The 18937-nt window shown below is 39.2% G+C and overlaps 5 protein-coding genes and 1 long non-coding RNA gene across 6 annotated transcripts; 3 read left to right on the forward strand and 3 right to left on the reverse strand.

Moving 5' to 3' along the window:
- Window positions 1-569: 569 nt before the first annotated feature.
- On the reverse strand, window positions 570-5560 carry LOC135937150 (uncharacterized). The gene is made up of 3 exons (XR_010574461.1): window positions 5424-5560; window positions 1620-1713; window positions 570-708 (listed from the first exon to the last, which is right to left on the reverse strand). It is a non-coding gene; the product is annotated as an uncharacterized LOC135937150 (long non-coding RNA).
- A 151-nt stretch (window positions 5561-5711) lies between these two features.
- On the forward strand, window positions 5712-6693 carry LOC135937131 (isochorismatase domain-containing protein 1). Its single transcript, XM_065480220.1, has 4 exons — window positions 5712-6031; window positions 6111-6317; window positions 6376-6492; window positions 6547-6693. The coding sequence occupies exons 1-4, from the start codon at window positions 5918-5920 to the stop codon at window positions 6691-6693; spliced, it is 585 nt and encodes a 194-aa protein (XP_065336292.1). The 5' UTR covers window positions 5712-5917.
- A 15-nt stretch (window positions 6694-6708) lies between these two features.
- PSR (Bifunctional arginine demethylase and lysyl-hydroxylase PSR) lies at window positions 6709-9357 on the reverse strand. Its single transcript, XM_065480175.1, has 8 exons — window positions 9162-9357; window positions 8714-8919; window positions 8496-8648; window positions 8176-8372; window positions 7980-8127; window positions 7736-7924; window positions 7106-7290; window positions 6709-7052 (listed from the first exon to the last, which is right to left on the reverse strand). The coding sequence occupies exons 1-8, from the start codon at window positions 9214-9216 to the stop codon at window positions 7007-7009; spliced, it is 1179 nt and encodes a 392-aa protein (XP_065336247.1). The 5' UTR covers window positions 9217-9357; the 3' UTR covers window positions 6709-7006.
- A 166-nt stretch (window positions 9358-9523) lies between these two features.
- Window positions 9524-10829, forward strand: LOC135937111 (NAD-dependent protein deacylase sirtuin-5, mitochondrial-like). The gene is made up of 5 exons (XM_065480198.1): window positions 9524-9846; window positions 9908-10113; window positions 10169-10308; window positions 10401-10551; window positions 10611-10829. The coding sequence occupies exons 1-5, from the start codon at window positions 9589-9591 to the stop codon at window positions 10666-10668; spliced, it is 813 nt and encodes a 270-aa protein (XP_065336270.1). The 5' UTR covers window positions 9524-9588; the 3' UTR covers window positions 10669-10829.
- LOC135937140 (fas apoptotic inhibitory molecule 1) lies at window positions 10611-11977 on the forward strand. Its single transcript, XM_065480232.1, has 3 exons — window positions 10611-10695; window positions 10944-11155; window positions 11382-11977. The coding sequence occupies exons 2-3, from the start codon at window positions 11045-11047 to the stop codon at window positions 11802-11804; spliced, it is 534 nt and encodes a 177-aa protein (XP_065336304.1). The 5' UTR covers window positions 10611-10695; window positions 10944-11044; the 3' UTR covers window positions 11805-11977.
- Window positions 11963-18277, reverse strand: LOC135937051 (protein artichoke-like). The gene is made up of 14 exons (XM_065480125.1): window positions 18061-18277; window positions 15916-16359; window positions 15156-15401; window positions 14791-15100; window positions 14393-14735; window positions 13974-14332; window positions 13701-13921; window positions 13480-13648; window positions 13323-13423; window positions 13073-13268; window positions 12747-13007; window positions 12470-12689; window positions 12303-12417; window positions 11963-12237 (listed from the first exon to the last, which is right to left on the reverse strand). The coding sequence occupies exons 2-14, from the start codon at window positions 16357-16359 to the stop codon at window positions 12022-12024; spliced, it is 3201 nt and encodes a 1066-aa protein (XP_065336197.1). The 5' UTR covers window positions 18061-18277; the 3' UTR covers window positions 11963-12021.
- Between the last annotated feature and the right edge of the window lie 660 nt (window positions 18278-18937).

Consider the following 18937-nt stretch of genomic DNA (forward strand, 5'->3'; position numbering starts at 1 on the left):
GTTTACTCTAGATCTGACAGGGAAGTTGAAGAGTTAGCGCCTAATCGGCGCGACTAGTTTCTCATGGAGGTGTTAATGTCAGCATGCTTTCTACACGTGGAAGCGTTCTCACAAATCGGTCGCTAATCAGCTCCAATTTCTTACTGCTTCAGCCTTTTTTAATCACTCTTGAGAATTCTGCCGCAACTTGCACTATAAATCCAGAAACCCAACCTGTCACATTTTTTAATCCACTTTAAAATGGATCGCGGAGAATAAGACAAGTTTGTTGATTGTATAACCTGTTTACGCCACATAATTATTTTATTTCTTACGCACAACATTCAAAGTAAAATGAAAAGTAGATACTACTAGACACAAGTACTCAAACAATCAAGATTTACGCATCCGAAACGTGCATTTTCACAATTTGATATCACAAACGTACACTAAGAATTAATTTGTTGCTACAGGCTTGTTGTGAACGAAAAATACGAAAGTAATCGAATGAAGTCCCAGCAGATCAGAGAACGTCTTGCTTAGCACAGATCATGGCAAGGCTGCTTTTGAACGGTCTGGCCCAACCGGTCAGTTTCTACCGGGCACCTTCGTTCTCGGCGAGGACAGCATCTGCTTCAGGCTGAATGTGGACACTGCGAGACCCAAGCCGGCCAGCAGAGCAGCCGAGGGAAACACAAGCTTTTCGCCAGCCTGATGTTGGAGGACACCCTGCAACACGATAAATGAGCAATGTTGAGTCTTTCGTCCTAGCGAGCTATTTTTATATAAATTTGTGAGGAAAGTTGTCTTCTTTTAAAGAAAGGTGTGTTAATCCTTAAGTTCTGAGACCCTGGAGAGAAATTGGTAGAGATATGAGAGCAAAGGCAGAATCTCAGGATCAAATCTATCGATCACCTTGACTTGATTGTTAGAATTGTCAACAAAGTAGTTGTTATCAAAGCAAGTCAAGGTGGAGATTGATACCAAAAATATTCAAGTTTAACCGACTGGAAAATTCTCGATGATGGTCCTAATCAAGTGCACCATTGTCAATTTTTATTTCATCAACTCAAGGTTCAGACTTCAAACTAACTCAAAAATTGACTCAGTAAATTATTAATAATTATAAAAAATTGGTTTAGTTTGAATTATATAAAATATGGCATTAAAATTATTTCTTAAGTTTCGAGTGCAAAATGAATTTAAAAAAACTGATAAAATGTCATAAAATTAACAATGACAGATTTAATCTTACGACCAAATAATATTATGGTACAAGGTTCAAACTCCAAACACAAACAGTCGTATTATCCGACTGCAAATTTATAAATATCCGCATATTTCTGATACCATGGTTTGTTGAGCATTGATTTTTAAGTTCAACATTTTAACTTCTGTTTTTCACACCTTGAAGAACTAATAAATCAATAATTGAATGATGGATTGCCAAAAACATAAAATAGTCGAAGCACAATTAATTATTTAATTATCATTTATCATGGTGCTGGAGGTTTGTCTTTGACAAATAAAAAATATTTTCTGTCAATATTTAAAGTCGGCGCGACAAAGTCAGTTCTCTCGACTGACATTATTTTCAAAGTTGAAAATTAGACAGTAAAAAAGTGGAAGCAGTTTCCCACCTGCGACACGGATGTGGAGAGTCTGACGGAATAGGCAGCAGTTCTGGAGAGCAACATTTTCATTCAGTGGCGGCCCGGTGGTGTTCTCGCAGGCCTGTAATCAGAGCAACGTCTTTCCTGGTCAGTGTCTGCGAGCAGACTGAATGTGGAGAGTGGAGGGCGGCGAATGAGCTGTCGGCGCAGCGGTTTGAGCACCCAGAGGGCCCGTCCGCATACTATTTTTGACGTTGTTTTGTTCCTCGCTCTGCGTCACACGCAAAAACAGCGAGATGGACAAGGGCGCAGGGGAGCTGGGCAAGGTCTCATGCACTAGGTAAGCAGCCGGTGCCAAAAATTTACCTAATACGATTTTCGGCCGAATTCCTGCAATATTCCCGAAATATAGAAAGTGGATTGACACAGGAAAACAACTGAAATTAATTGTTAGTTTGAATAATTATCTCAACAATGTGATTGAGTCAAATTAGAACCAAGTGTAACAGTTAAATTTCAAATAATTCCACATTCCTCAAAAAATTAGACGATTTGTCAAAGATTTTTTGCTTGATTTCGATTATTCTGTACTCAAGCCAACACTAAAATTTCAATAGAAACTCTTCTGATAAGGTGATTGGTGTCTGTAGATTAAACAACCATCAGTCTATGATGTAAAATAATATCATTCAAGTTTTTAAGCCCCAGCCTATAGTGATTTTGAATCCGTCGGTAGCAACCGCAATTTGTCTTTTCAAGCGAATGAGCCAAGTGGGTCGCGCCTCGCGACTGATTTTGATTTTATTGTCTCTGTATCTTTCTCTAGTTCGTCCCTATCGTTTGTTTGTTCTACAATACATTAGGAGTCACATCTCAAGGGTGAATGTTTTGTTTACGTTCCCTTGTGAATTCGCTATTTGAAATTTGCTAGAGGTCAATTAAGAATACAGACCCGGCAGACTCCTACCCTCAGTAAATATGTTGATTGCCTCTGCTGTTCTATTCTTAGATAAAACACTCAATCGCATCAGGTGCTCTGAATCGTTGTCTGAGAGGTGAATGACGCGGAGATTTCCCCAACTGAACGATTTTATGAATACGCTATTAAGATCACCCGATTTTGTTGACGCGACATTATTTATGAAGCGTAAATAAAATATTCAACTCACAATAACGAGGATTTTCATGAATTGAAATTTATGCACTATGATTGTGTAGCAAACAAAATTTCGAAAATAAGTTGTAAAATAGAAAAAGAACCTCATTCTCCTCATACAGAGTTTCAACTATCAACTAACGAGGTCAAGCATCTGAAATTATTCTACGCGCAATAATTTCACTCCAGCAGACACGAGATAAGGGCATGAGAGCCACGTGCGCTCTTTTCTCCTAAAAGATTGTTTGCAGTCTGCCACATGGACGGCGAGAGAATACTTAGCGCCGCAACTCTAATCATCGCGGTGTAGTAAATTTTTAATTAGGAGCGTGTGTGTTCATTTTTTGAATTGTGGCGCAGTTGCTGCACAACGGGCCGGCGCAAGAAAGTGCCAGACAGACGAACCGGGTCTATTTTTACTCTAATCAAACAGCGAGTTAGCGAGCCAAGTTCAATTTGGATTAGACTTAAGCTGCTTATTGTTCGAAAAAGCAGATTAATGAAAATTTCTTAACACCGACAAATTCATTGTTAGCGAAAATTTGATTGCGACATTGAAGAGAGAGAATATTACTTCACAGTGCGACCAGTTCGAAGGGTTCGTTTGCTTTATAAGATTTCAATGGAAAACGAATTAGATAACATGGGTATTATGTAACACTTAAGTCGCGGTGTAGTTATGTCAATTTGCACTAACTGCGAAGTCAAATCGTTTTCCACGTGATGTGTTTGGATTCATTTGCAGCTTTTCTAGAAAAATAAACAATTATTTTTAAATTTGTCTACATCTGAAAAAAAATATCAAGGAAATAATGAAATGACAAGTTTCAGGGTTGTATTTTCAACCCACGCGGTGTTCTTCACAGCCAATTTTAACCAATTTCTTAAGCAAGAAAAATCCGTATAGGAGACGAATTTCACAGTCTGTTCAGCCGTTTTGTAGAATTTTTATAATTTTAAAAATGCATAATTTTTTGCCGCAATTTTGCCAACATATTCTGTATAATAGCTCAATTTCCAACATAAGCCTATATTATATTATAATATAATATTATGTTCTTTAGTAATTCTCGAGTGTAAAACGTCACACAAGAAAACATTATCTTGTTCAAACGTTAACAATAATTGTTAAATATGAAAGTTGCAGAGTTTTAGTATTAAATCGGAGACAGTGTTGAGCAAGAGAAATCTTCCTCCGAATCGAAAGCAATAATCAAGCAGCTGCCGCCGTGTCATAGGAAGTTTAGCGCGAGCTGTGAATAAATTTATTACCCTCGCGGAAGAGACACCGATTGACCGTCTGTTGACAGTGACCCTGAGTCGCTCTCTCTAGTCATATCATAAAGGGCAATCGCCACAATTCGCTAGATGGATCTTCATCACCAAAGCAATTTGCACTACTTCTTTATTTCGCAATGCTCGGATCGGAAAATGCGTCGTTGGAAAGCAGGGAATTCCGTCGGCAAACACGCGCTTCTATTAGTACAAGCCGAAACAACTACTGCTTGTCTTTTTTATTGCTTTGAGCTAACGAATTGCGTCCTTATCAGGTAGCTTGCTTATTGTTAGTTGCTTACGTGTTGCTCTTCTGCCGCAAGTTGTCGGCGATTTGTTGTGCGAAAACATACCGGTCGGCGCCTGTATGTAGCCTGTGGGCTAATTTTGCTCCCAAAGAGATACTTATATTCGACATACAAGTACACGCTTGGCAATTGCGACTCAAACTTTGCGTGCCGGTCGGTCAAACCACTCTCCGAGTGTCTAAAAATACGAAAAATAAAATGCCAGCCGCCTCTCTGGCGCTGACATAACATTTTTGGCCACTGCAAAATACCCCTGGCATCCTCGCCAAGAGTAGTGTGGCATGGTATATACTCATAACAATATTTTGTGTTTAGCTTACTCTGTTTGTTTCATGTTGTGCCAGCTTAGTTTCAATGAGTTAAATTTCATTAATTCATAATTGTGCTCATTGTATTGTCTGCAAATAGAAAAAAACTATTTGGGGGAAAAACTAGAAATATTATTAATATTTATTTTTTATTTGTTTGTTAAATATGTAATTAACTTAAATAAAGTATTATAGGGGTTTAAATTTTGTGGGACTCATGTAACTCGCTATTGCAATATTCAGGCAGTCCCTAAATTTCTTCCCAAGAACAAAATTAATCAACCATTATTAGTCTGAATTTAAAATTAAAAAATCCCACTTATGTTATTATTTTTAACTCGTGTGCAAAACAGTGCTTGAATTTATTATTTAGTCTCAATGCCAAGCAACCTACATAGACGATACTTTCTTTACTGCGCTCTCTTCCTTAATTCCTTTCAGGGGATTGAAAATTAATTACATACACGACCTCAATCAGAGGCTTAAAAATTAATTTTGAGCTGCCTGCCCATGGAATGTGCTAAGTGTGCGCCAATTTACAAGTTAGACACATCTTTGATTACGTAACTTTAGCAGCATTGACCTTTGCAAAAAATTTGTAGGACCGTCAGCTGAAGCTCGACTTCCTAAATTGATCTTGCTGACTAAAACAGCGCCCGAGATGCGTTAAAACAGTCGAATGTAGGTGGGGGAGCATTCCAAAAGGAATTTTTATCGCGTTTTCGCTACCGGTACGCACGGAAAATTGAAAAACACACGTGGAAAAGTGCTAAACAATACTCACGCCTTAGAAAGTTGTCGAACTTGCAGTTAAATGAACGAGGAACGAGGAGCGAGGAGTGGAGGATTGAGGAATTTTGCTTAAATGTAGTGCGCAGGCCCAAAATCTTTGACCAGGTTTGCCAACAGAATTTTTGAGAATAGCAATTTGTAATTTTTGTTTTAAGGGGCTTGTACGAGACATTTTTACAATTTGTATTAAAAATGTGCACAAAATACAAAAAATGAAACACATTTATGCAAAGCTATGCTGCTTTCACAAATTTAAACATGATCTCATCTTTTGAGTTTTGAGGGTGAATTGATTGCTCTGAGTATATTTTGTGTTTTGTTTTTTAAGCGGGTTGGCTGTTGGCTAGCTAGAAATTATTATCAAATTATGATCATAACGAAACGTACCCATCTACATACTCCCCGTTTGCTATTTCAATTCATTTCTTATCTCCTTCTCACTCATTTTTTTATTTGATATAACATACGTGCATTCCTTGCTTCAATATGGCCTCTCCATTAAATTCAAGCAATACTGTTTTCTTTCTTTGCGATATTCAAGAGAAGTTCAAAAATGCCATGCTCCACTTTGATCTCGTTGTATCTGCAGCAACCAAATTGGTAAGAGAGTTCCGATCCCAAATTCGAAAGTATAATGTAGCTTGTTAAAATTTATAATGCACCGCATTTCTACTTAAAGGTTACTGCTGCTAAAATACTGTCAGTGCCTCTCTTTGTCACCGAACAATACCCAAAAGGACTAGGCAAAACTGTGCCTGAACTAGATATATCTCAAGCAGCCATAGTAAGTTCCAAAACTCGATTCTGCATGCTGACCCCAGAAGTCAAGAAAGAACTTGAGAAAAGGTCGCCGGATGTTAAAGTCGTTGTGTTGTTTGGAATAGAGGTATGCTAACAGCTAAAACGTTTTGTCTGTAGTAAGGTAAAATTAACATAATTTGCAGGCTCACGTTTGCGTGGAGCAAACTGCTTTAGAACTACTGCAAAGAGGTTACATCGTTCACATCGTAGCAGATGCTACTACGTCCAGAACGCAAGAGGACCGGCTCCTTGCGTTTGATGTAATGACAAAGGTTCCCCCAAGACTAACTCATTATTAAAAATTTCCGTTCCAGCGTTTGAAGCAAGCTGGATGCTTCATCTCTACTAGAGAATCAATAATATTCAAGCTGCTTGGGGACAAAGAGCATCCGAAGTTCAACGAAACCAGGCCTCTATTCGCAAACCCCATGGCACCAACAGGTCTTGTGACCAAGCTGTGAAAATATAAGCTCCCATATTATCCAACATAATCTTTTATTTGTCAATGCCCTTTTAAAGGTATCCATAGAATAGAATCACACGTACATGGAATCGCAGCACAAAAACTAAACCGACATCTATCAAACTCTCGGGTTTTCGTGTAAGGCACTCTTGATAAATGTAGCTGGTTGCTTTGGCTTCAAAATGCTTGACATTCATCTTGTTGGTATAAAGATATATAGAATATTATGAAATTTTGGGCACAATCATGCACCATCAGCGCTTGGTTTGAAACTAATAATAATTAATTGTATACTTGATGCATTTGACGGATCAGCCCATGATGCTGCTGCCATTTGGTGGGTCACCTCGCTTGCACCTGCAAATCAGTAAGGATTAATACTAGCATCTTAAAATCCAGCAGAAATTTGCCTCTTTTTGTGTTTGTGCAATGACTCTTGTCCACTGTCCTCGTTGTCACTAGAATCTGAAGAAGAGGAGGAACTATCAGAGGAAGATGAGGACGAGGAAGAACAACTGGAACTGTCAGAAGCTAAGCCTGATGCTTGCTCTAACTTCACTTGGTCTGCCACAACTGCCAAATCAGGTCGCTGGCTCTGCAAAAAGAAATTCAACAAATTCCCAATTAGTTTCTAGTGGGCCTAATATCTAAATGATTTAAAATAACTACAGGAAGGTGCATCCTGGGATAGAAAGTGACTGAGGGAGAAATTAATTGTGATAATTTTCTTAACATTTAACATAAAATATCAAAACCACTATTTAGACCTTGGTCCTTAAAATGCTGCAAAATATTTGAAGAACCTGAGGCATCAAAACTAAGCACTTTTAACCAAGAAGCTGGTAGTTCTGCTTGAAATTAAATTGTTGCAGCCATAACAATTATATTTCTATGGTTCCACAAATAGTGGTCAACAAACAACCTGATGATTAGGACAATTTTTCATTATTTATAAATAACAGAAGTGGACTATGAAAATTTGATGCCAGTTGATTGACTGGAATCCGATTTACGGTGTTTATCATATTTTAGTAACTTACTCTGAGGATTTTGAGCCATTTTTTGGACAGCTTTGGCCTTCCTCGCACTGTTTTGTGCCACACAATTGGGAAGTTGGTGACACTGCAGAAGTTTTGGGTAACAGCTACAGTTGTGTCCAAGTTAAGCACCACGTGCCACCAACCACCTGGCACGAAAACAGTCTCTCCTGGTTTCTGCAGGATTTCCAGCTATGATAAGAACAATAAATAAACAGTTCCATCATCAGCCTTCAGTGCAGCATACCGGCTTGCAATCCTCAGGCCAAGTTGGGAGCTGAGTGCGAGGATAGATGGAGCGGAACCAAGTAACCGCTTCATCTCGCTGTTTGCCACCTTCCAGAGCTGTGGGCTTGATAAGATCCTTCAGGGTGTGAGTGGGGAAGAGACACCACCTGACAAAAAAGTTATAAGAATGAACTCTTGATTTAGTATATTTATACCGCTTGTGCCCTTCAAGCAACGAATTCCAAGCACTCGTTCCTAATGGATCAATGTGGATCCCAGTGCCACTTCTGGCAGGACCCATCACGAACCATCTGTAAGGTGGTCTTCGTCGCTCACCCACCATGTGAAAGAGATCATCAGTGAAATATATTGGTACTTCATAGTCACTAAGGAGCTTTTTACGCCTAGGATGCTGAAAAATAGCAAATAACTTTGTGTTTTACTCGAGTCCATACATGTTGAGGCACTAAAATCACTAAAATTAAATTTAAATTGTTTGCTTTAAAAATAAAATTCAATTATAATCAGAACTTACGTCTCCAAAGCTGCTGTCAAAGATGTACAGAGGGCTGTCATCGTCAGTGTTCTGCAAGTACTTGATATAATATTTCATTTTCATCTTGACGCTGTACCCTTCGTTGTCTTCTCCACATTTGAACTTTTGGTTGCGGTATTTCTTTGCTAATTTCTGAAGGTTGGAATATTTTTGTTTATCGATAAAAAGTGCTACATTTTGTTTTATTTGTACACTACCTCAAGAGTCCACTTGTGTTTGGCTTTCCAACTATCAGTAAGGCCACAAATAACTACAGGTTTGTACGGTTTTTCATATTTGTCAATGAATTCCTGAGGGCTGTAATCCTTGCAATGAATGCGATCAACATTGTCACTGACCTCTTTGAAAGGTCCAAAACATTTAGCGTATCCTTGTTCACTCCACAGACTTTTGTGGTTGAGTTCTGTAATTTAAGATGAAGAATTTGTCAATAATTTGCGCTATTTTCGGGGTATAATGCGGATTTAAAATGATATCAATGCAAAACTATGTATTCTACACTGTATTAAGGTATTAAGTAAATATTTCATCACTCCTAAAAAAGAAACAATAAAAAATGCTCTTGCACCGGCATTCGACGGCCATAAAGACAAAAGACAATAACCGACAATGAGAGTCATCTATTCTATATCTACGGACACTCACCAGGTCTAGCCTTCTTCTTTACTTCCTTGACTCTCTTTTTAGTTCTGTGGTCCATTTAGCACTTTAGTAGGTAATAGGTTTCCTAATTCTTATCAAATATATTACGAATTATGTATCTGAATAAAAGTTGTACGTGCATACTCGTACTGAGAGTAATGCCCGATGCCGATGTGCTCCTGCTGCGCCTGCAACACAACCAATGCTGCCAACATAAAGTTAAAAATAATGCCGCTAAAAACTCTATAATAGCAATGTGTTGGTTACGCTTCTATGTAACTCTTACTAATGGTAGCCATGCTTGATATGTGGTATTCGGAGTGGGGGGCCGGCGCTAATTTAGAAATTACAAGTTGTTGTTCCTTGTCAGCTGATTTCGAAAAAAAATCACTTCTCCATCGCTTCTCAGTTTTGTTTTGTTTTGTTTTCGATGTCTAGTGAAGAAACGTCCTCAAATATGCCGGCGTTTAAAGAAATATTCAAGGCAGCCAAGCGTATTGTCATTTTATCTGGCGCTGGAATTTCAGCAGAAAGCGGCATTCCAACTTTTAGAGGTTCTGGTGGTTTTTGGAGGACTTACCGCTCTCAGGATCTCGCTTCTTATGGGGCCTTCCGACGAGACCCTTCCCTTGTTTGGGAATTTTATCACTACAGAAGAGAACTTGTTTTCACTAAGAAGCCGAATGCTGTGCGTCTATTGAGGATATTAATGTGTATCATAATTGTAATTGAGTTGTCTTATTACACAGGCGCATCACGCTGTTGCCAGTCTTGAGGCCCAGTGCAATCGCCAAGTCACAGTTATAACACAAAACGTCGACGGCCTCCATCAAAGTGCTGGATCAAAAAATGTTATTGAGCTCCATGGGTCCCTTTTCAAGACGAGATGTTTGTCTTGTGGAGAAATAAAGGAAAACAAAGATTCGCCAATATGTCCCGCCCTCGAGGGAAGAGGGTATGTTTCAAAATTCAATTCTTTGCAAACTGAACAATTCAATGTAAATACATAGAGCTCCTGAGGCCGACGCACCAAGTAGAGATTGCATTCCAGAAGCTCTACTCCCTCGCTGCAAAAAATGTTCAGGCCTGCTACGTCCGCACATTGTCTGGTTTGGAGAAAACCTTGAAACATCGGTTCTAGCTAAGGCTGGTTAGTGTCGTATGTAATCTAATAAAATTTTCAATAATATCTTTCATAAAATGAAAAGTATTAATGCACTAATGGCCTTAATCTTCTTTTAGGAGAGGCACTTGATGAGTGTGATCTGTGCTTGGTGATCGGGACGTCGTCTGTTGTGTATCCAGCTGCAATGTTTGCTCCACAAGTGGCCGAGAGAGGTGTGCCAGTGGCCGAATTTAATATGGAACCAACTCCAGCAACGCACCAGTTTATGTAAGAAATTTAAAAAAAATATATGTCTTTAATGGATGAAGCATCATAATTTCCTGCAGGTTTCATTTTGAAGGACCCTGTGGAACAACTGTACCTGAAGCACTGAAGTTGGATTAATTATTTTTCAGTTCTGCTTAGTATTAAGTGAGTACCTTTCCTAAATTTTATTCATAGTTGAACTGACGTAATTGAGTCTAAGAAAACGTTGACAATTTGCTGAACCAGCATGAAGCTCATATATATATATTATAATAAACCAGTATTGTTACATAAAGCAATTTTTATATACACAATCATAACGTACACCATGCATCGCAGTTTAAACGCTTGCGATAAAGATCATCCGCTTTGGGGAGCATGCGTTTTGTTTATTCATGATGATGGGTTGCTAGGAAACGGGATCAAAACAAACAGCAAACGGGATGACTGTGCGCCGGTTCCATAGCTATGCAGATCGTTTTTTGATTAGCACATTGGAGTGGATTTGGAAATTATGGACGATTTGGTAGCATCTTGGGAGGTGCCGCTGAGTGATGGAATCCACAAAATTGACTTTGAGCATGGCACCACAACTGGAAAAAGAGCTATTTACATAGATGGAAAGGCAAGCAAGCTGTGATAACTTCATTATTTTTCAATTATTATTTATTCAGTTGCGGTTTTATGGTGGTGTTTTTAAGTTTTCAAACCTTTTCTCTGTTGCTAAATTAGGCACAAGCTTTACTGTTTTTATTTCCACATTCATTATTATTTGTTATGTGATTGCTAAGCGTACTTTTAACTGTTATTTTATCGAGAGTTAGAATTTAATGCCAGTTTTAATTGGCCAGGAGCTGTTGCGTCGTGACTGGATGTTCAAACTGGTGGGTTTTGAGGCGTTCCGCGTGGGCAAGGCCAAGTGCTTGATTAAAATCGACCCGGTGGGAGGATTCGCGTATGGATACTCTCTAGAGGTCAACGGCAAAAGCTACCAGAAGTTCACTGAGGCCCAATCAAAGATCATGAAGACGTGGGTGTTGGAACTCAATAATCAACAGTATAGGGTGGTCTTAGAAAAGGACACACTGGACGTTTGGGCAAATGGGCAGCGCTTGGTTACAGAGGGTGTTTTTGTCGATGAGGGCAGTGAAACTCACTTTATGCTAGGGGATCATCCGGCCCACATCAGAGCCTCATCCAGTGGCAGTCGAAGGGAGGGCATCATACACAACCTGATTGTTGATGAGCAGGTCATTCCCGAGGCAGCTGAGTGATTAAGTGTGCGTGTTTTTCATGCCTCAAGTATGGTAATAATATTCAACATATTATATAACGCAGTTTTAATCATTGGAACCGATTTTTTACTGCATGAGAATGGGATATGCAACGTTTGTGGGTGCGTGTTTGTAACTTAAAAAAATAAAATCTTAAATTTGAATTACGCTAATATTTAATGAATAATTGATATCACAGGTACAAGCAACTTATGAATTAGAAAATCCAGGTCGCGGTGAGCGTAGCCATGAACAGTGCGAAGTGTAGCTTACTTAGGCTTTCAGCTGATGAAGTCAAGCTCTTGAGAGACCGACACTGGCTGTCTCTCCAAAGTCTCAGCTGCCCTTCAGAGTCTTTGGCTAAAACGCAAACTTGCAAATTGCCACCTGATGGCAAAGGGGGGATCGTATCGCTCCTCATCGTGTATGGCACCTGGAGCATTTCATTATTAAATTTTACAAAATCCAAAATCTCTACTACTGAAATTTTATATTTACCTCTTTTTCAAAAATATCATCTTGCGTGTCTTTGTCTCGGACTATAATTTGGAAATTGCCAATGTCTTGTCTGGTTGGAACATACCAAATCATTTTTATCCCTCCGTCCTTGGCTCTGAAACGTCACTAATAATACCCGTCTATTTGATATTTAAAAAAAATATTACTTGTTGACACTTCTGTACGCGACGTCTGGGGTTATTCGCAGGCGCTGTTGCTTAGGTGGTTTCAAACACGTCAGTTTGTCTTCAGGCACATTAGAAACTGATCGTCCTTGCAGGAAATTAGGGGTCACGCAGGTCACTGTGTTCCATGGCGTGGGCTCAATTTGTCCTAGCAGCCATCTCACTACTGGCCGCAATAAACAGTTGCACTCAAGAGGGTTGCCTATAGTTTATCGTGGGTTTTAAATTTTGATTGATTAACAAAGAAGTATGTTTCTACCGTAAAAGTCCACTACAGTGCCATTTTCCACCATGTAAGAGAGCTCTTCAGAGAATTCCTTTAGCTTGTTGTTGGACAAATCGAGTTTTGATAGATTTGCGCTCAACAGCTCTTGCAATGGAAGTGATTCGAATTGGTTATGTTGGAGATTTATCACGGTCAAATTTGCGGGGAAGCCTTCTTTTTTTGTCACCGCCAATTCCTCTAATTCATTGTATGACACATCAAAGTGCCTGAGAGAAGTTAAATTCCCTATAACACCTGAAATTATCAATGAGCAATCTAATTATTTGATATACTTTATTAAAGCCTACGAGATGAAATACCTGGTCGGATTTCATTGATGAGATTATGCGAAACGTCGAGTACTTGCACCTTTTTTGTGCCCCAAGTCAAGTCCATCGTAAGCACGGGAATAGCGTTGTGGCTGAGGTCCACCTCACGCAACTTGTATGGGATGTACGGGTTACTCGGGAACATTGGTCTGGTCACAAAGCCAATATTGTTGTGGCTCAAATTAATCTGCAATAGATATTTTAGTTTGACGTATTATTAGATTATTAATACCAAATTTACCTTTTCTAAAGACAAACAGTCATCTAAAAGCCCGTGAGATTTGTTGTCTAATTTTTCAATTCTGTTGTGCGACAAGTCCAGATTTCTTAGCGACACCAAACCTAAAATATATATTTAATGAAATGCCTCGTCAGAGAAAAGAAACATTATTTGGTACTTTCGAATGCTCCATTTGGGATTTGCGTCAAATCATTGTAACTCAAGTTTAGTTTGAGAAGCTGAAGGAAGCCCTCAAACGCTTTTACGCTGATGTTTTTCATATTGTTGTTCGCGAGCTGTATTTCAAATACGATCGGAAGTCGACCAAATGCGCCTTTGGGCAAACTCTGAAAATCGAAAAGTTAATTCATATTCTTAAAATTTGTGCGAATCACGCACCTGTATGTTGTTGCCCTCCAAAAAGACGTACTGCAACGAGGTGAGAGGACCGAGCGCAGCTCTTGGCGGGCGAGTCAAGCCATTCCGATTCAGTCTAAGCGATCTTAGCGTTAGCAAATTAGCTAGAGCACTAGAGTCATCAGCCAAGCTGTCTCCCAACTTGTTATCATCAAAATCAAGCTCAAGGAGGGCGTTCATTGTTGGCCAAATGCTTTCTCCTTCTGCAAAATCGTGCGTTATAAATTTAAATAAGCGAATTTTAGAAAGACTTGCCAGTGTGTCCTGACAGTGTTTCAAGTTCATTATGCGGCATGCTGAGCACAGAGAGCGCAGGAGGTAGTTGAAAACCAATTTTGCTAATCTTGTTGTAGCCCAGATAAATATTCCTGATGGAACTAAGCCTGGCAAACGCACCCCTTCCTACTTCCGTCAGGGCATTGTGCGTCAAATCAAGGTCGAGCAATGAAGGCAGTGCTCCAAACACTGCGCTGCTCAATTTCCCCAGTGAATTGAAGCTTAAATCAAGATTTCGCAAACTGAACAGAGGCTGGAAAACTGCATTGGAAATGCTGGTCAACTTGTTGTGAGACAAATCCACAGACCGTAGCTCGTAGAGTTTGGGGAATCCGTTTCTATTTGGGTTAAAATTGAAGTTTAGAATATAGACATAGTTTAAAGCAACATGAATTTACCTTGGAATGTTAGTTAAAGCGTTGTAACTGACATTTAAAGTCTGCAAACCAGTCATGTTGGCCAAAGGAATAGTAGAAAAATCGGTAATCTGGTTGTACTGCAGGAAAAAGTTTGCAGCGTAGCTCACAGCGTCAAAGGCGGATTTTGGGATGGTGGTGAGCAAATTGTGGCTCATATCCAACACTGTCATATTAGCGCAGTTTTCAAAAGAGCCTGGCTCGATAGAGGAGATAACGTTGTGTGAAATGTTGACGACAACCAAGTAAAGCTCGACAAATGCCCGCTTTTGAATCTCGGTGATTTGATTCTCGGAAACATCCAGTTTTTCGGCATAGCGTAGTCCTGTCAAAGTAATGAATGAATCAAATTTAATGGGAAAATATTTGTACTATTATACCTGCAAACATTTGGAAGTCGACTTTAGTGAGCTTATTTCTGGCAAGATCAATTGTGCCGATTCTGGTAAGGGATGAGAATGCCCCTCTTCCAACTTCTTCTATCATGTTATCAGAAAAGTATAAACGCCTTAAGAATCTCAGGCCGCGAAAGGTGTTAGCGTCGAGCTTTTTCAGATTATTATGCGACATATCAAGATGCTTCAAAAGCGTGTTTCTCGCAAAGCCACCTCTCGGCAGCTCAGTTAGAGCGTTATGGGATAAATTCAAGGAAGAGAGCTTCGGGAGGTCCGCCAGGGCAGTGGAATCAACCTGAAAAATCCCGTATATGTAGAATAAAATTCAATTTTAAATCTCCAAATATCACCTTCAAAAGGTTGTTGTGAGATAAAACGAGACTCTCGAGATCCCTAAGGCCTTTAAAAACACCTCGCTTTAGTTCCATCAAAGCGTTTCTATGAAGCTCCAGGTGCTTGAGTTTTTTGCTCAAAGCGAAAGTGTCCGGGGCTAAGTCAGACAGGGGTCCATCCGCAAAGGTAAACGTCTCGAGCGCGGGCATAGGAATAGAGGAAGCCGCCAGTGACTGCACGGCATGCCCTTCAATCTTCAGGGTCTGCGAGCAAAGAGATTTGGGTCAAATTTAAAATACAACGCACTAAGATGGTGGCAATTCGCGCATATATATAAATAAAATTGCATTAAAGATAATGATCAACTAGGATCTTTTAATGGGCATAATTATAAGTTGAAATTCTGTTACATGTGCGATGGAACGGTAAGTTAAACCCACGCGACTACTTTGTAACACTTTAAATATAAAATGCAAATCCGTGAGTAAGAAGCATCCCGTTACAATATCCTTATTTGCAATTTTTGCATTATTAATCTGATCTTCAAGTCTTTACTTGGACAGCAAAATAATCGCAGCTTTTTTATAAGTTACGTGGAGCATCAACCTTTTAAGGCCGACTGACCGATGTTCTCGCATACTTAATAGCCGCATTAACTTAACTAGCGGCGAATAAAAAGCAACACGTTGCTAATAATAAACACTGCACCGCGTTCTGCGCATTCACCACATTAAAATAATGAAATGTGAGAGTAAGAGAAATAGCCACAGCACCGACCTTGGTCTCGCCGAGCAGCTCGAACGCCTTTGTGGGAAACGCCTCGAGTTTGGTGCCGTTCAGCGTGAGCATCGTCAGGGTGTTGTTGACGCCCTCCAGGAAGTCGCCTTCTATCACCTTGACAGGGCTGTCTTCGATTTTCAGCTCGGTCACTTTGAGCGGCCGCAAGCCCAGGCCGAAGAGGCTGGTGAACCGGCCCTTCCTGATGGTCAGCCGCTCCACCGGCTGCGCGGCCAAATTGGAGAAGGCGGCCGCCATGGGGGCCAGGCCGCTAAGTTCGCAAATGACGCGGAGGCCATCATCACTGCCGGACACGCACCGACACGGGAATATGGACTTTTGGTCCGTGGGACAGGGATATTTAGGGCCCGGAGGGATGTAAATGGCGTCAGATACCCCGCTGCTGGTAACCACAAGGGCCACTAATAAATGAACCCTGAGCATCTGAAACAAATTATTGAGGGCTGTTTTGATTATGATGATTCAATTAAACCCAAAAGGTTTAAGCACATAATAAAATTTATAAATATATACGCTCTTGGAAAAAATTAAAAAATAGCGATACGATACCATGACCTACATCTCTAAAAATGCTCATACTCAGTTATGCTTAAGACGTGGTTCAACTCAAAAATTGGAGAGAAGGGGTCATTTTGTATTTGTTGGTATTTCTCGTCAAGTACATTAATGGTACATAAAATCAACAACACGCATAAATTAAAATTAGAATAGGCAAAAGAGCTGAAGACTGAATATTGACCGAAGTTATCGCATTGTGCCTAGATATCGCTTAAGAAACCCCTTTTTTCATTTCACATCATTTTGCCAATTTTATTAACTTCGCTTTTTAAGGTGAACTCGATTCAATTTTACCCGATTGAAAAGTTACCAAACGTTTGAAAGTTAATATTAATGCAGCTGAAAACCAAAAACTTTTTTATTAGTGTTGATTCTTCATGTATGAAAATAATTACAGTCAAAGAACATCATCAATTTTTTTTTAGATCCCATCGAATAAAATGATTCACAAATATTTATTACTAGGGTGCATCCAACCGTTTAGTTTTCTTTGTTGTCACGAAAAAAACACAAATCTATGTACTAAAATTTTCCTTGCGAAATACTTATTTGAATGTGCTTTCGCTGAGACTGGGCCCAGCGGCAATCACGATTTACACTGTTTCATGGTAATCAACAGCATTGTTTTATGACGTGTATGAATATTAAAAATGTAGCTGACAGAAAATACTGAGTCATTGATTTTTTGTGCATTTTTTGTATTAAACACAAATTGCATACGACTGAGGAATTATTTTTCTGCAGTTCTGATGTATTATTTAATCTCTGACAGCCTTAAAAAATGAGTCGTGGTCGACTATTTGCTCCACTTCTTTGAGGAGAAATCTTTCGCAATTTTACCGTCGTACTTTTATACGGTACACACGCAAAATCTTTTCTCTAATCTGGTTATTGGAGCCTTTAAAAGAAATAAAAAATGCAGTCTAGCTTCCCATAAGAGCTTCTTCGCCTGACGTCAAAAGGCGGCGTCTGAACAGCGCCTACGTTTTGCTCAAAACCCCGCTACAGATAATTATTGTCAAACTATTCTGTGCATTAAATGGTAACGCTCCCACGTGGATTAATGAAATCTTTCTGACATGAACTTTACAGCAATGTTAACTGTTGAAGACGCTGAGATCATAAAACCGTCAAGCTTGAAGGCATCTTGACTTTTTTGGAAGCATCAGGAAGTTTGGTGTAGGTGTGTTCTTTGTTCCAACAAAAATAGTATAACCTCTGCTCCGCCTAATATCTTGCGGCATATTTTTAAGTAACAAAAACTTCAGAACTAGAATAACGTCTTTACAGTTTTGAAATTTGTCTATTTTGCTGTTTCAAACATATTGATTTTTTATTTCATTTTTACAATTATCTATTTGATTTTAATCCGCTGTAAATTTTGACTCCACTATTATATAACCTCTCATAGCTCTTTTTTCCTATAATTAGCAATGCTTTGTAAATCGCAATAAAAATTCACTCTCAATCTCAACTTGTACACTTCCGCTTTCTGTGGTATTGGCTTTGGGTTTGATTCCGCAAAAGTATCTTGAAATTTTTCTCAAAAAGCTAAAATTCACTTACCTTTAGGATGTAAAATTAGTTTTCAGGCGAGAGTGCCTTCCAAACGACAGCGACACAGCATATTGAAAACACAAAATACAACACACGACAGGTGAGGAATTTTGAGCAGCAGGCGACGGCGTTGCAGTTTCTCCAGCGCTTTCCTCTCTCAGACTGGGAGAAAGAGTTAGTTGCGCGCCGAGTGAAGGAGTCGTGGTAAAAGGCGTCGCTCTACTGCCTCAGAACACGACCTACATTCACCTTTCAAGGGCAGCTCCCAGTCAGTTGCACCTGTGACCACCTGAGGGAGCACTTTATCGATACCCTGCTGTGTAAATGGAGCTTTGCTTTTAGACTGCTCTCCATTATTTGAATGAAATGAAGCCTTAAAAAGCATAATTTAATAGATAAAAGTTGAATAGATTTGTATGAAGTCTACATATATTGGATTATTCAAATTATTTTTAAACAAAATGCTTGTAATGAAAAATTAAATATATGCAGGGGATTAGTTTAAACAGTTTTAAGTTTTAACAATAAAATAACCAACTTTGAATCGATTCAAATTAATTCGGTGGAAAATATGTTTTATTTAAATTTCATAATCTTTTCATTAAAGGTACATAACAAAATAAAATTAAAACTAAACCATGTCAGTGAAATTGGAGTATCTAAAATTATTTGGAATAATTGATAATATCAGGGCAGTGGAGAGAAAAAATGGAAATAGCCATTTTGCCTCGTCTTTAATTCGTTAGGAAGGAGAGTAAATTTGCTGTCATACTCAAAAGGAAAAATTACAATCAGAAAAATTTCAATTTTTACACCACGCTGATTTATACCCTTTCGCGCCGGGTTTTTTTCGTCTGCGGTGCCTGCGCAGAGGAGAGAGGAGGGG

The sequence above is a fragment of the Cloeon dipterum genome, chromosome 1, assembly GCF_949628265.1.
Source record: "Cloeon dipterum chromosome 1, ieCloDipt1.1, whole genome shotgun sequence".
NCBI classification, from domain to species: domain Eukaryota; kingdom Metazoa; phylum Arthropoda; class Insecta; order Ephemeroptera; family Baetidae; genus Cloeon; species Cloeon dipterum.

Excerpts from the sequence above, each read along its gene's own strand:
- LOC135937111 (XM_065480198.1), top strand. The coding sequence starts at position 9,589 with ATGTCTAGTGAAGAAACGTCCTCAAATATGCCGGCGTTTAAAGAAATA. Across the intron at positions 9,847-9,907 it reads TCACTAAGAAGCCGAATGCT|GCGCATCACGCTGTTGCCAG; the intron begins GTGCGTCTATTG and ends CTTATTACACAG. Across the intron at positions 10,114-10,168 it reads CCCGCCCTCGAGGGAAGAGG|AGCTCCTGAGGCCGACGCAC; the intron begins GTATGTTTCAAA and ends GTAAATACATAG.
- LOC135937131 (XM_065480220.1), top strand. The coding sequence starts at position 5,918 with ATGGCCTCTCCATTAAATTCAAGCAATACTGTTTTCTTTCTTTGCGAT. Across the intron at positions 6,032-6,110 it reads TATCTGCAGCAACCAAATTG|GTTACTGCTGCTAAAATACT; the intron begins GTAAGAGAGTTC and ends TTCTACTTAAAG. Across the intron at positions 6,318-6,375 it reads TTGTGTTGTTTGGAATAGAG|GCTCACGTTTGCGTGGAGCA; the intron begins GTATGCTAACAG and ends CATAATTTGCAG.
- LOC135937140 (XM_065480232.1), top strand. The coding sequence starts at position 11,045 with ATGGACGATTTGGTAGCATCTTGGGAGGTGCCGCTGAGTGATGGAATC. Across the intron at positions 11,156-11,381 it reads CTATTTACATAGATGGAAAG|GAGCTGTTGCGTCGTGACTG; the intron begins GCAAGCAAGCTG and ends TTAATTGGCCAG.
- LOC135937051 (XM_065480125.1), bottom strand. The coding sequence starts at position 16,359 with ATGCTCAGGGTTCATTTATTAGTGGCCCTTGTGGTTACCAGCAGCGGG. Across the intron at positions 13,649-13,700 it reads TGGAGGGCAACAACATACAG|AGTTTGCCCAAAGGCGCATT; the intron begins GTGCGTGATTCG and ends TTCGATTTTCAG. Across the intron at positions 12,418-12,469 it reads GCGTACAGAAGTGTCAACAA|AGCCAAGGACGGAGGGATAA; the intron begins GTAATATTTTTT and ends GTGACGTTTCAG.
- PSR (XM_065480175.1), bottom strand. The coding sequence starts at position 9,216 with ATGGACCACAGAACTAAAAAGAGAGTCAAGGAAGTAAAGAAGAAGGCT. Across the intron at positions 8,649-8,713 it reads AACACAAGTGGACTCTTGAG|AAATTAGCAAAGAAATACCG; the intron begins GTAGTGTACAAA and ends TCCAACCTTCAG. Across the intron at positions 7,053-7,105 it reads TTGCACAAACACAAAAAGAG|GTGCAAGCGAGGTGACCCAC; the intron begins GCAAATTTCTGC and ends ACTGATTTGCAG.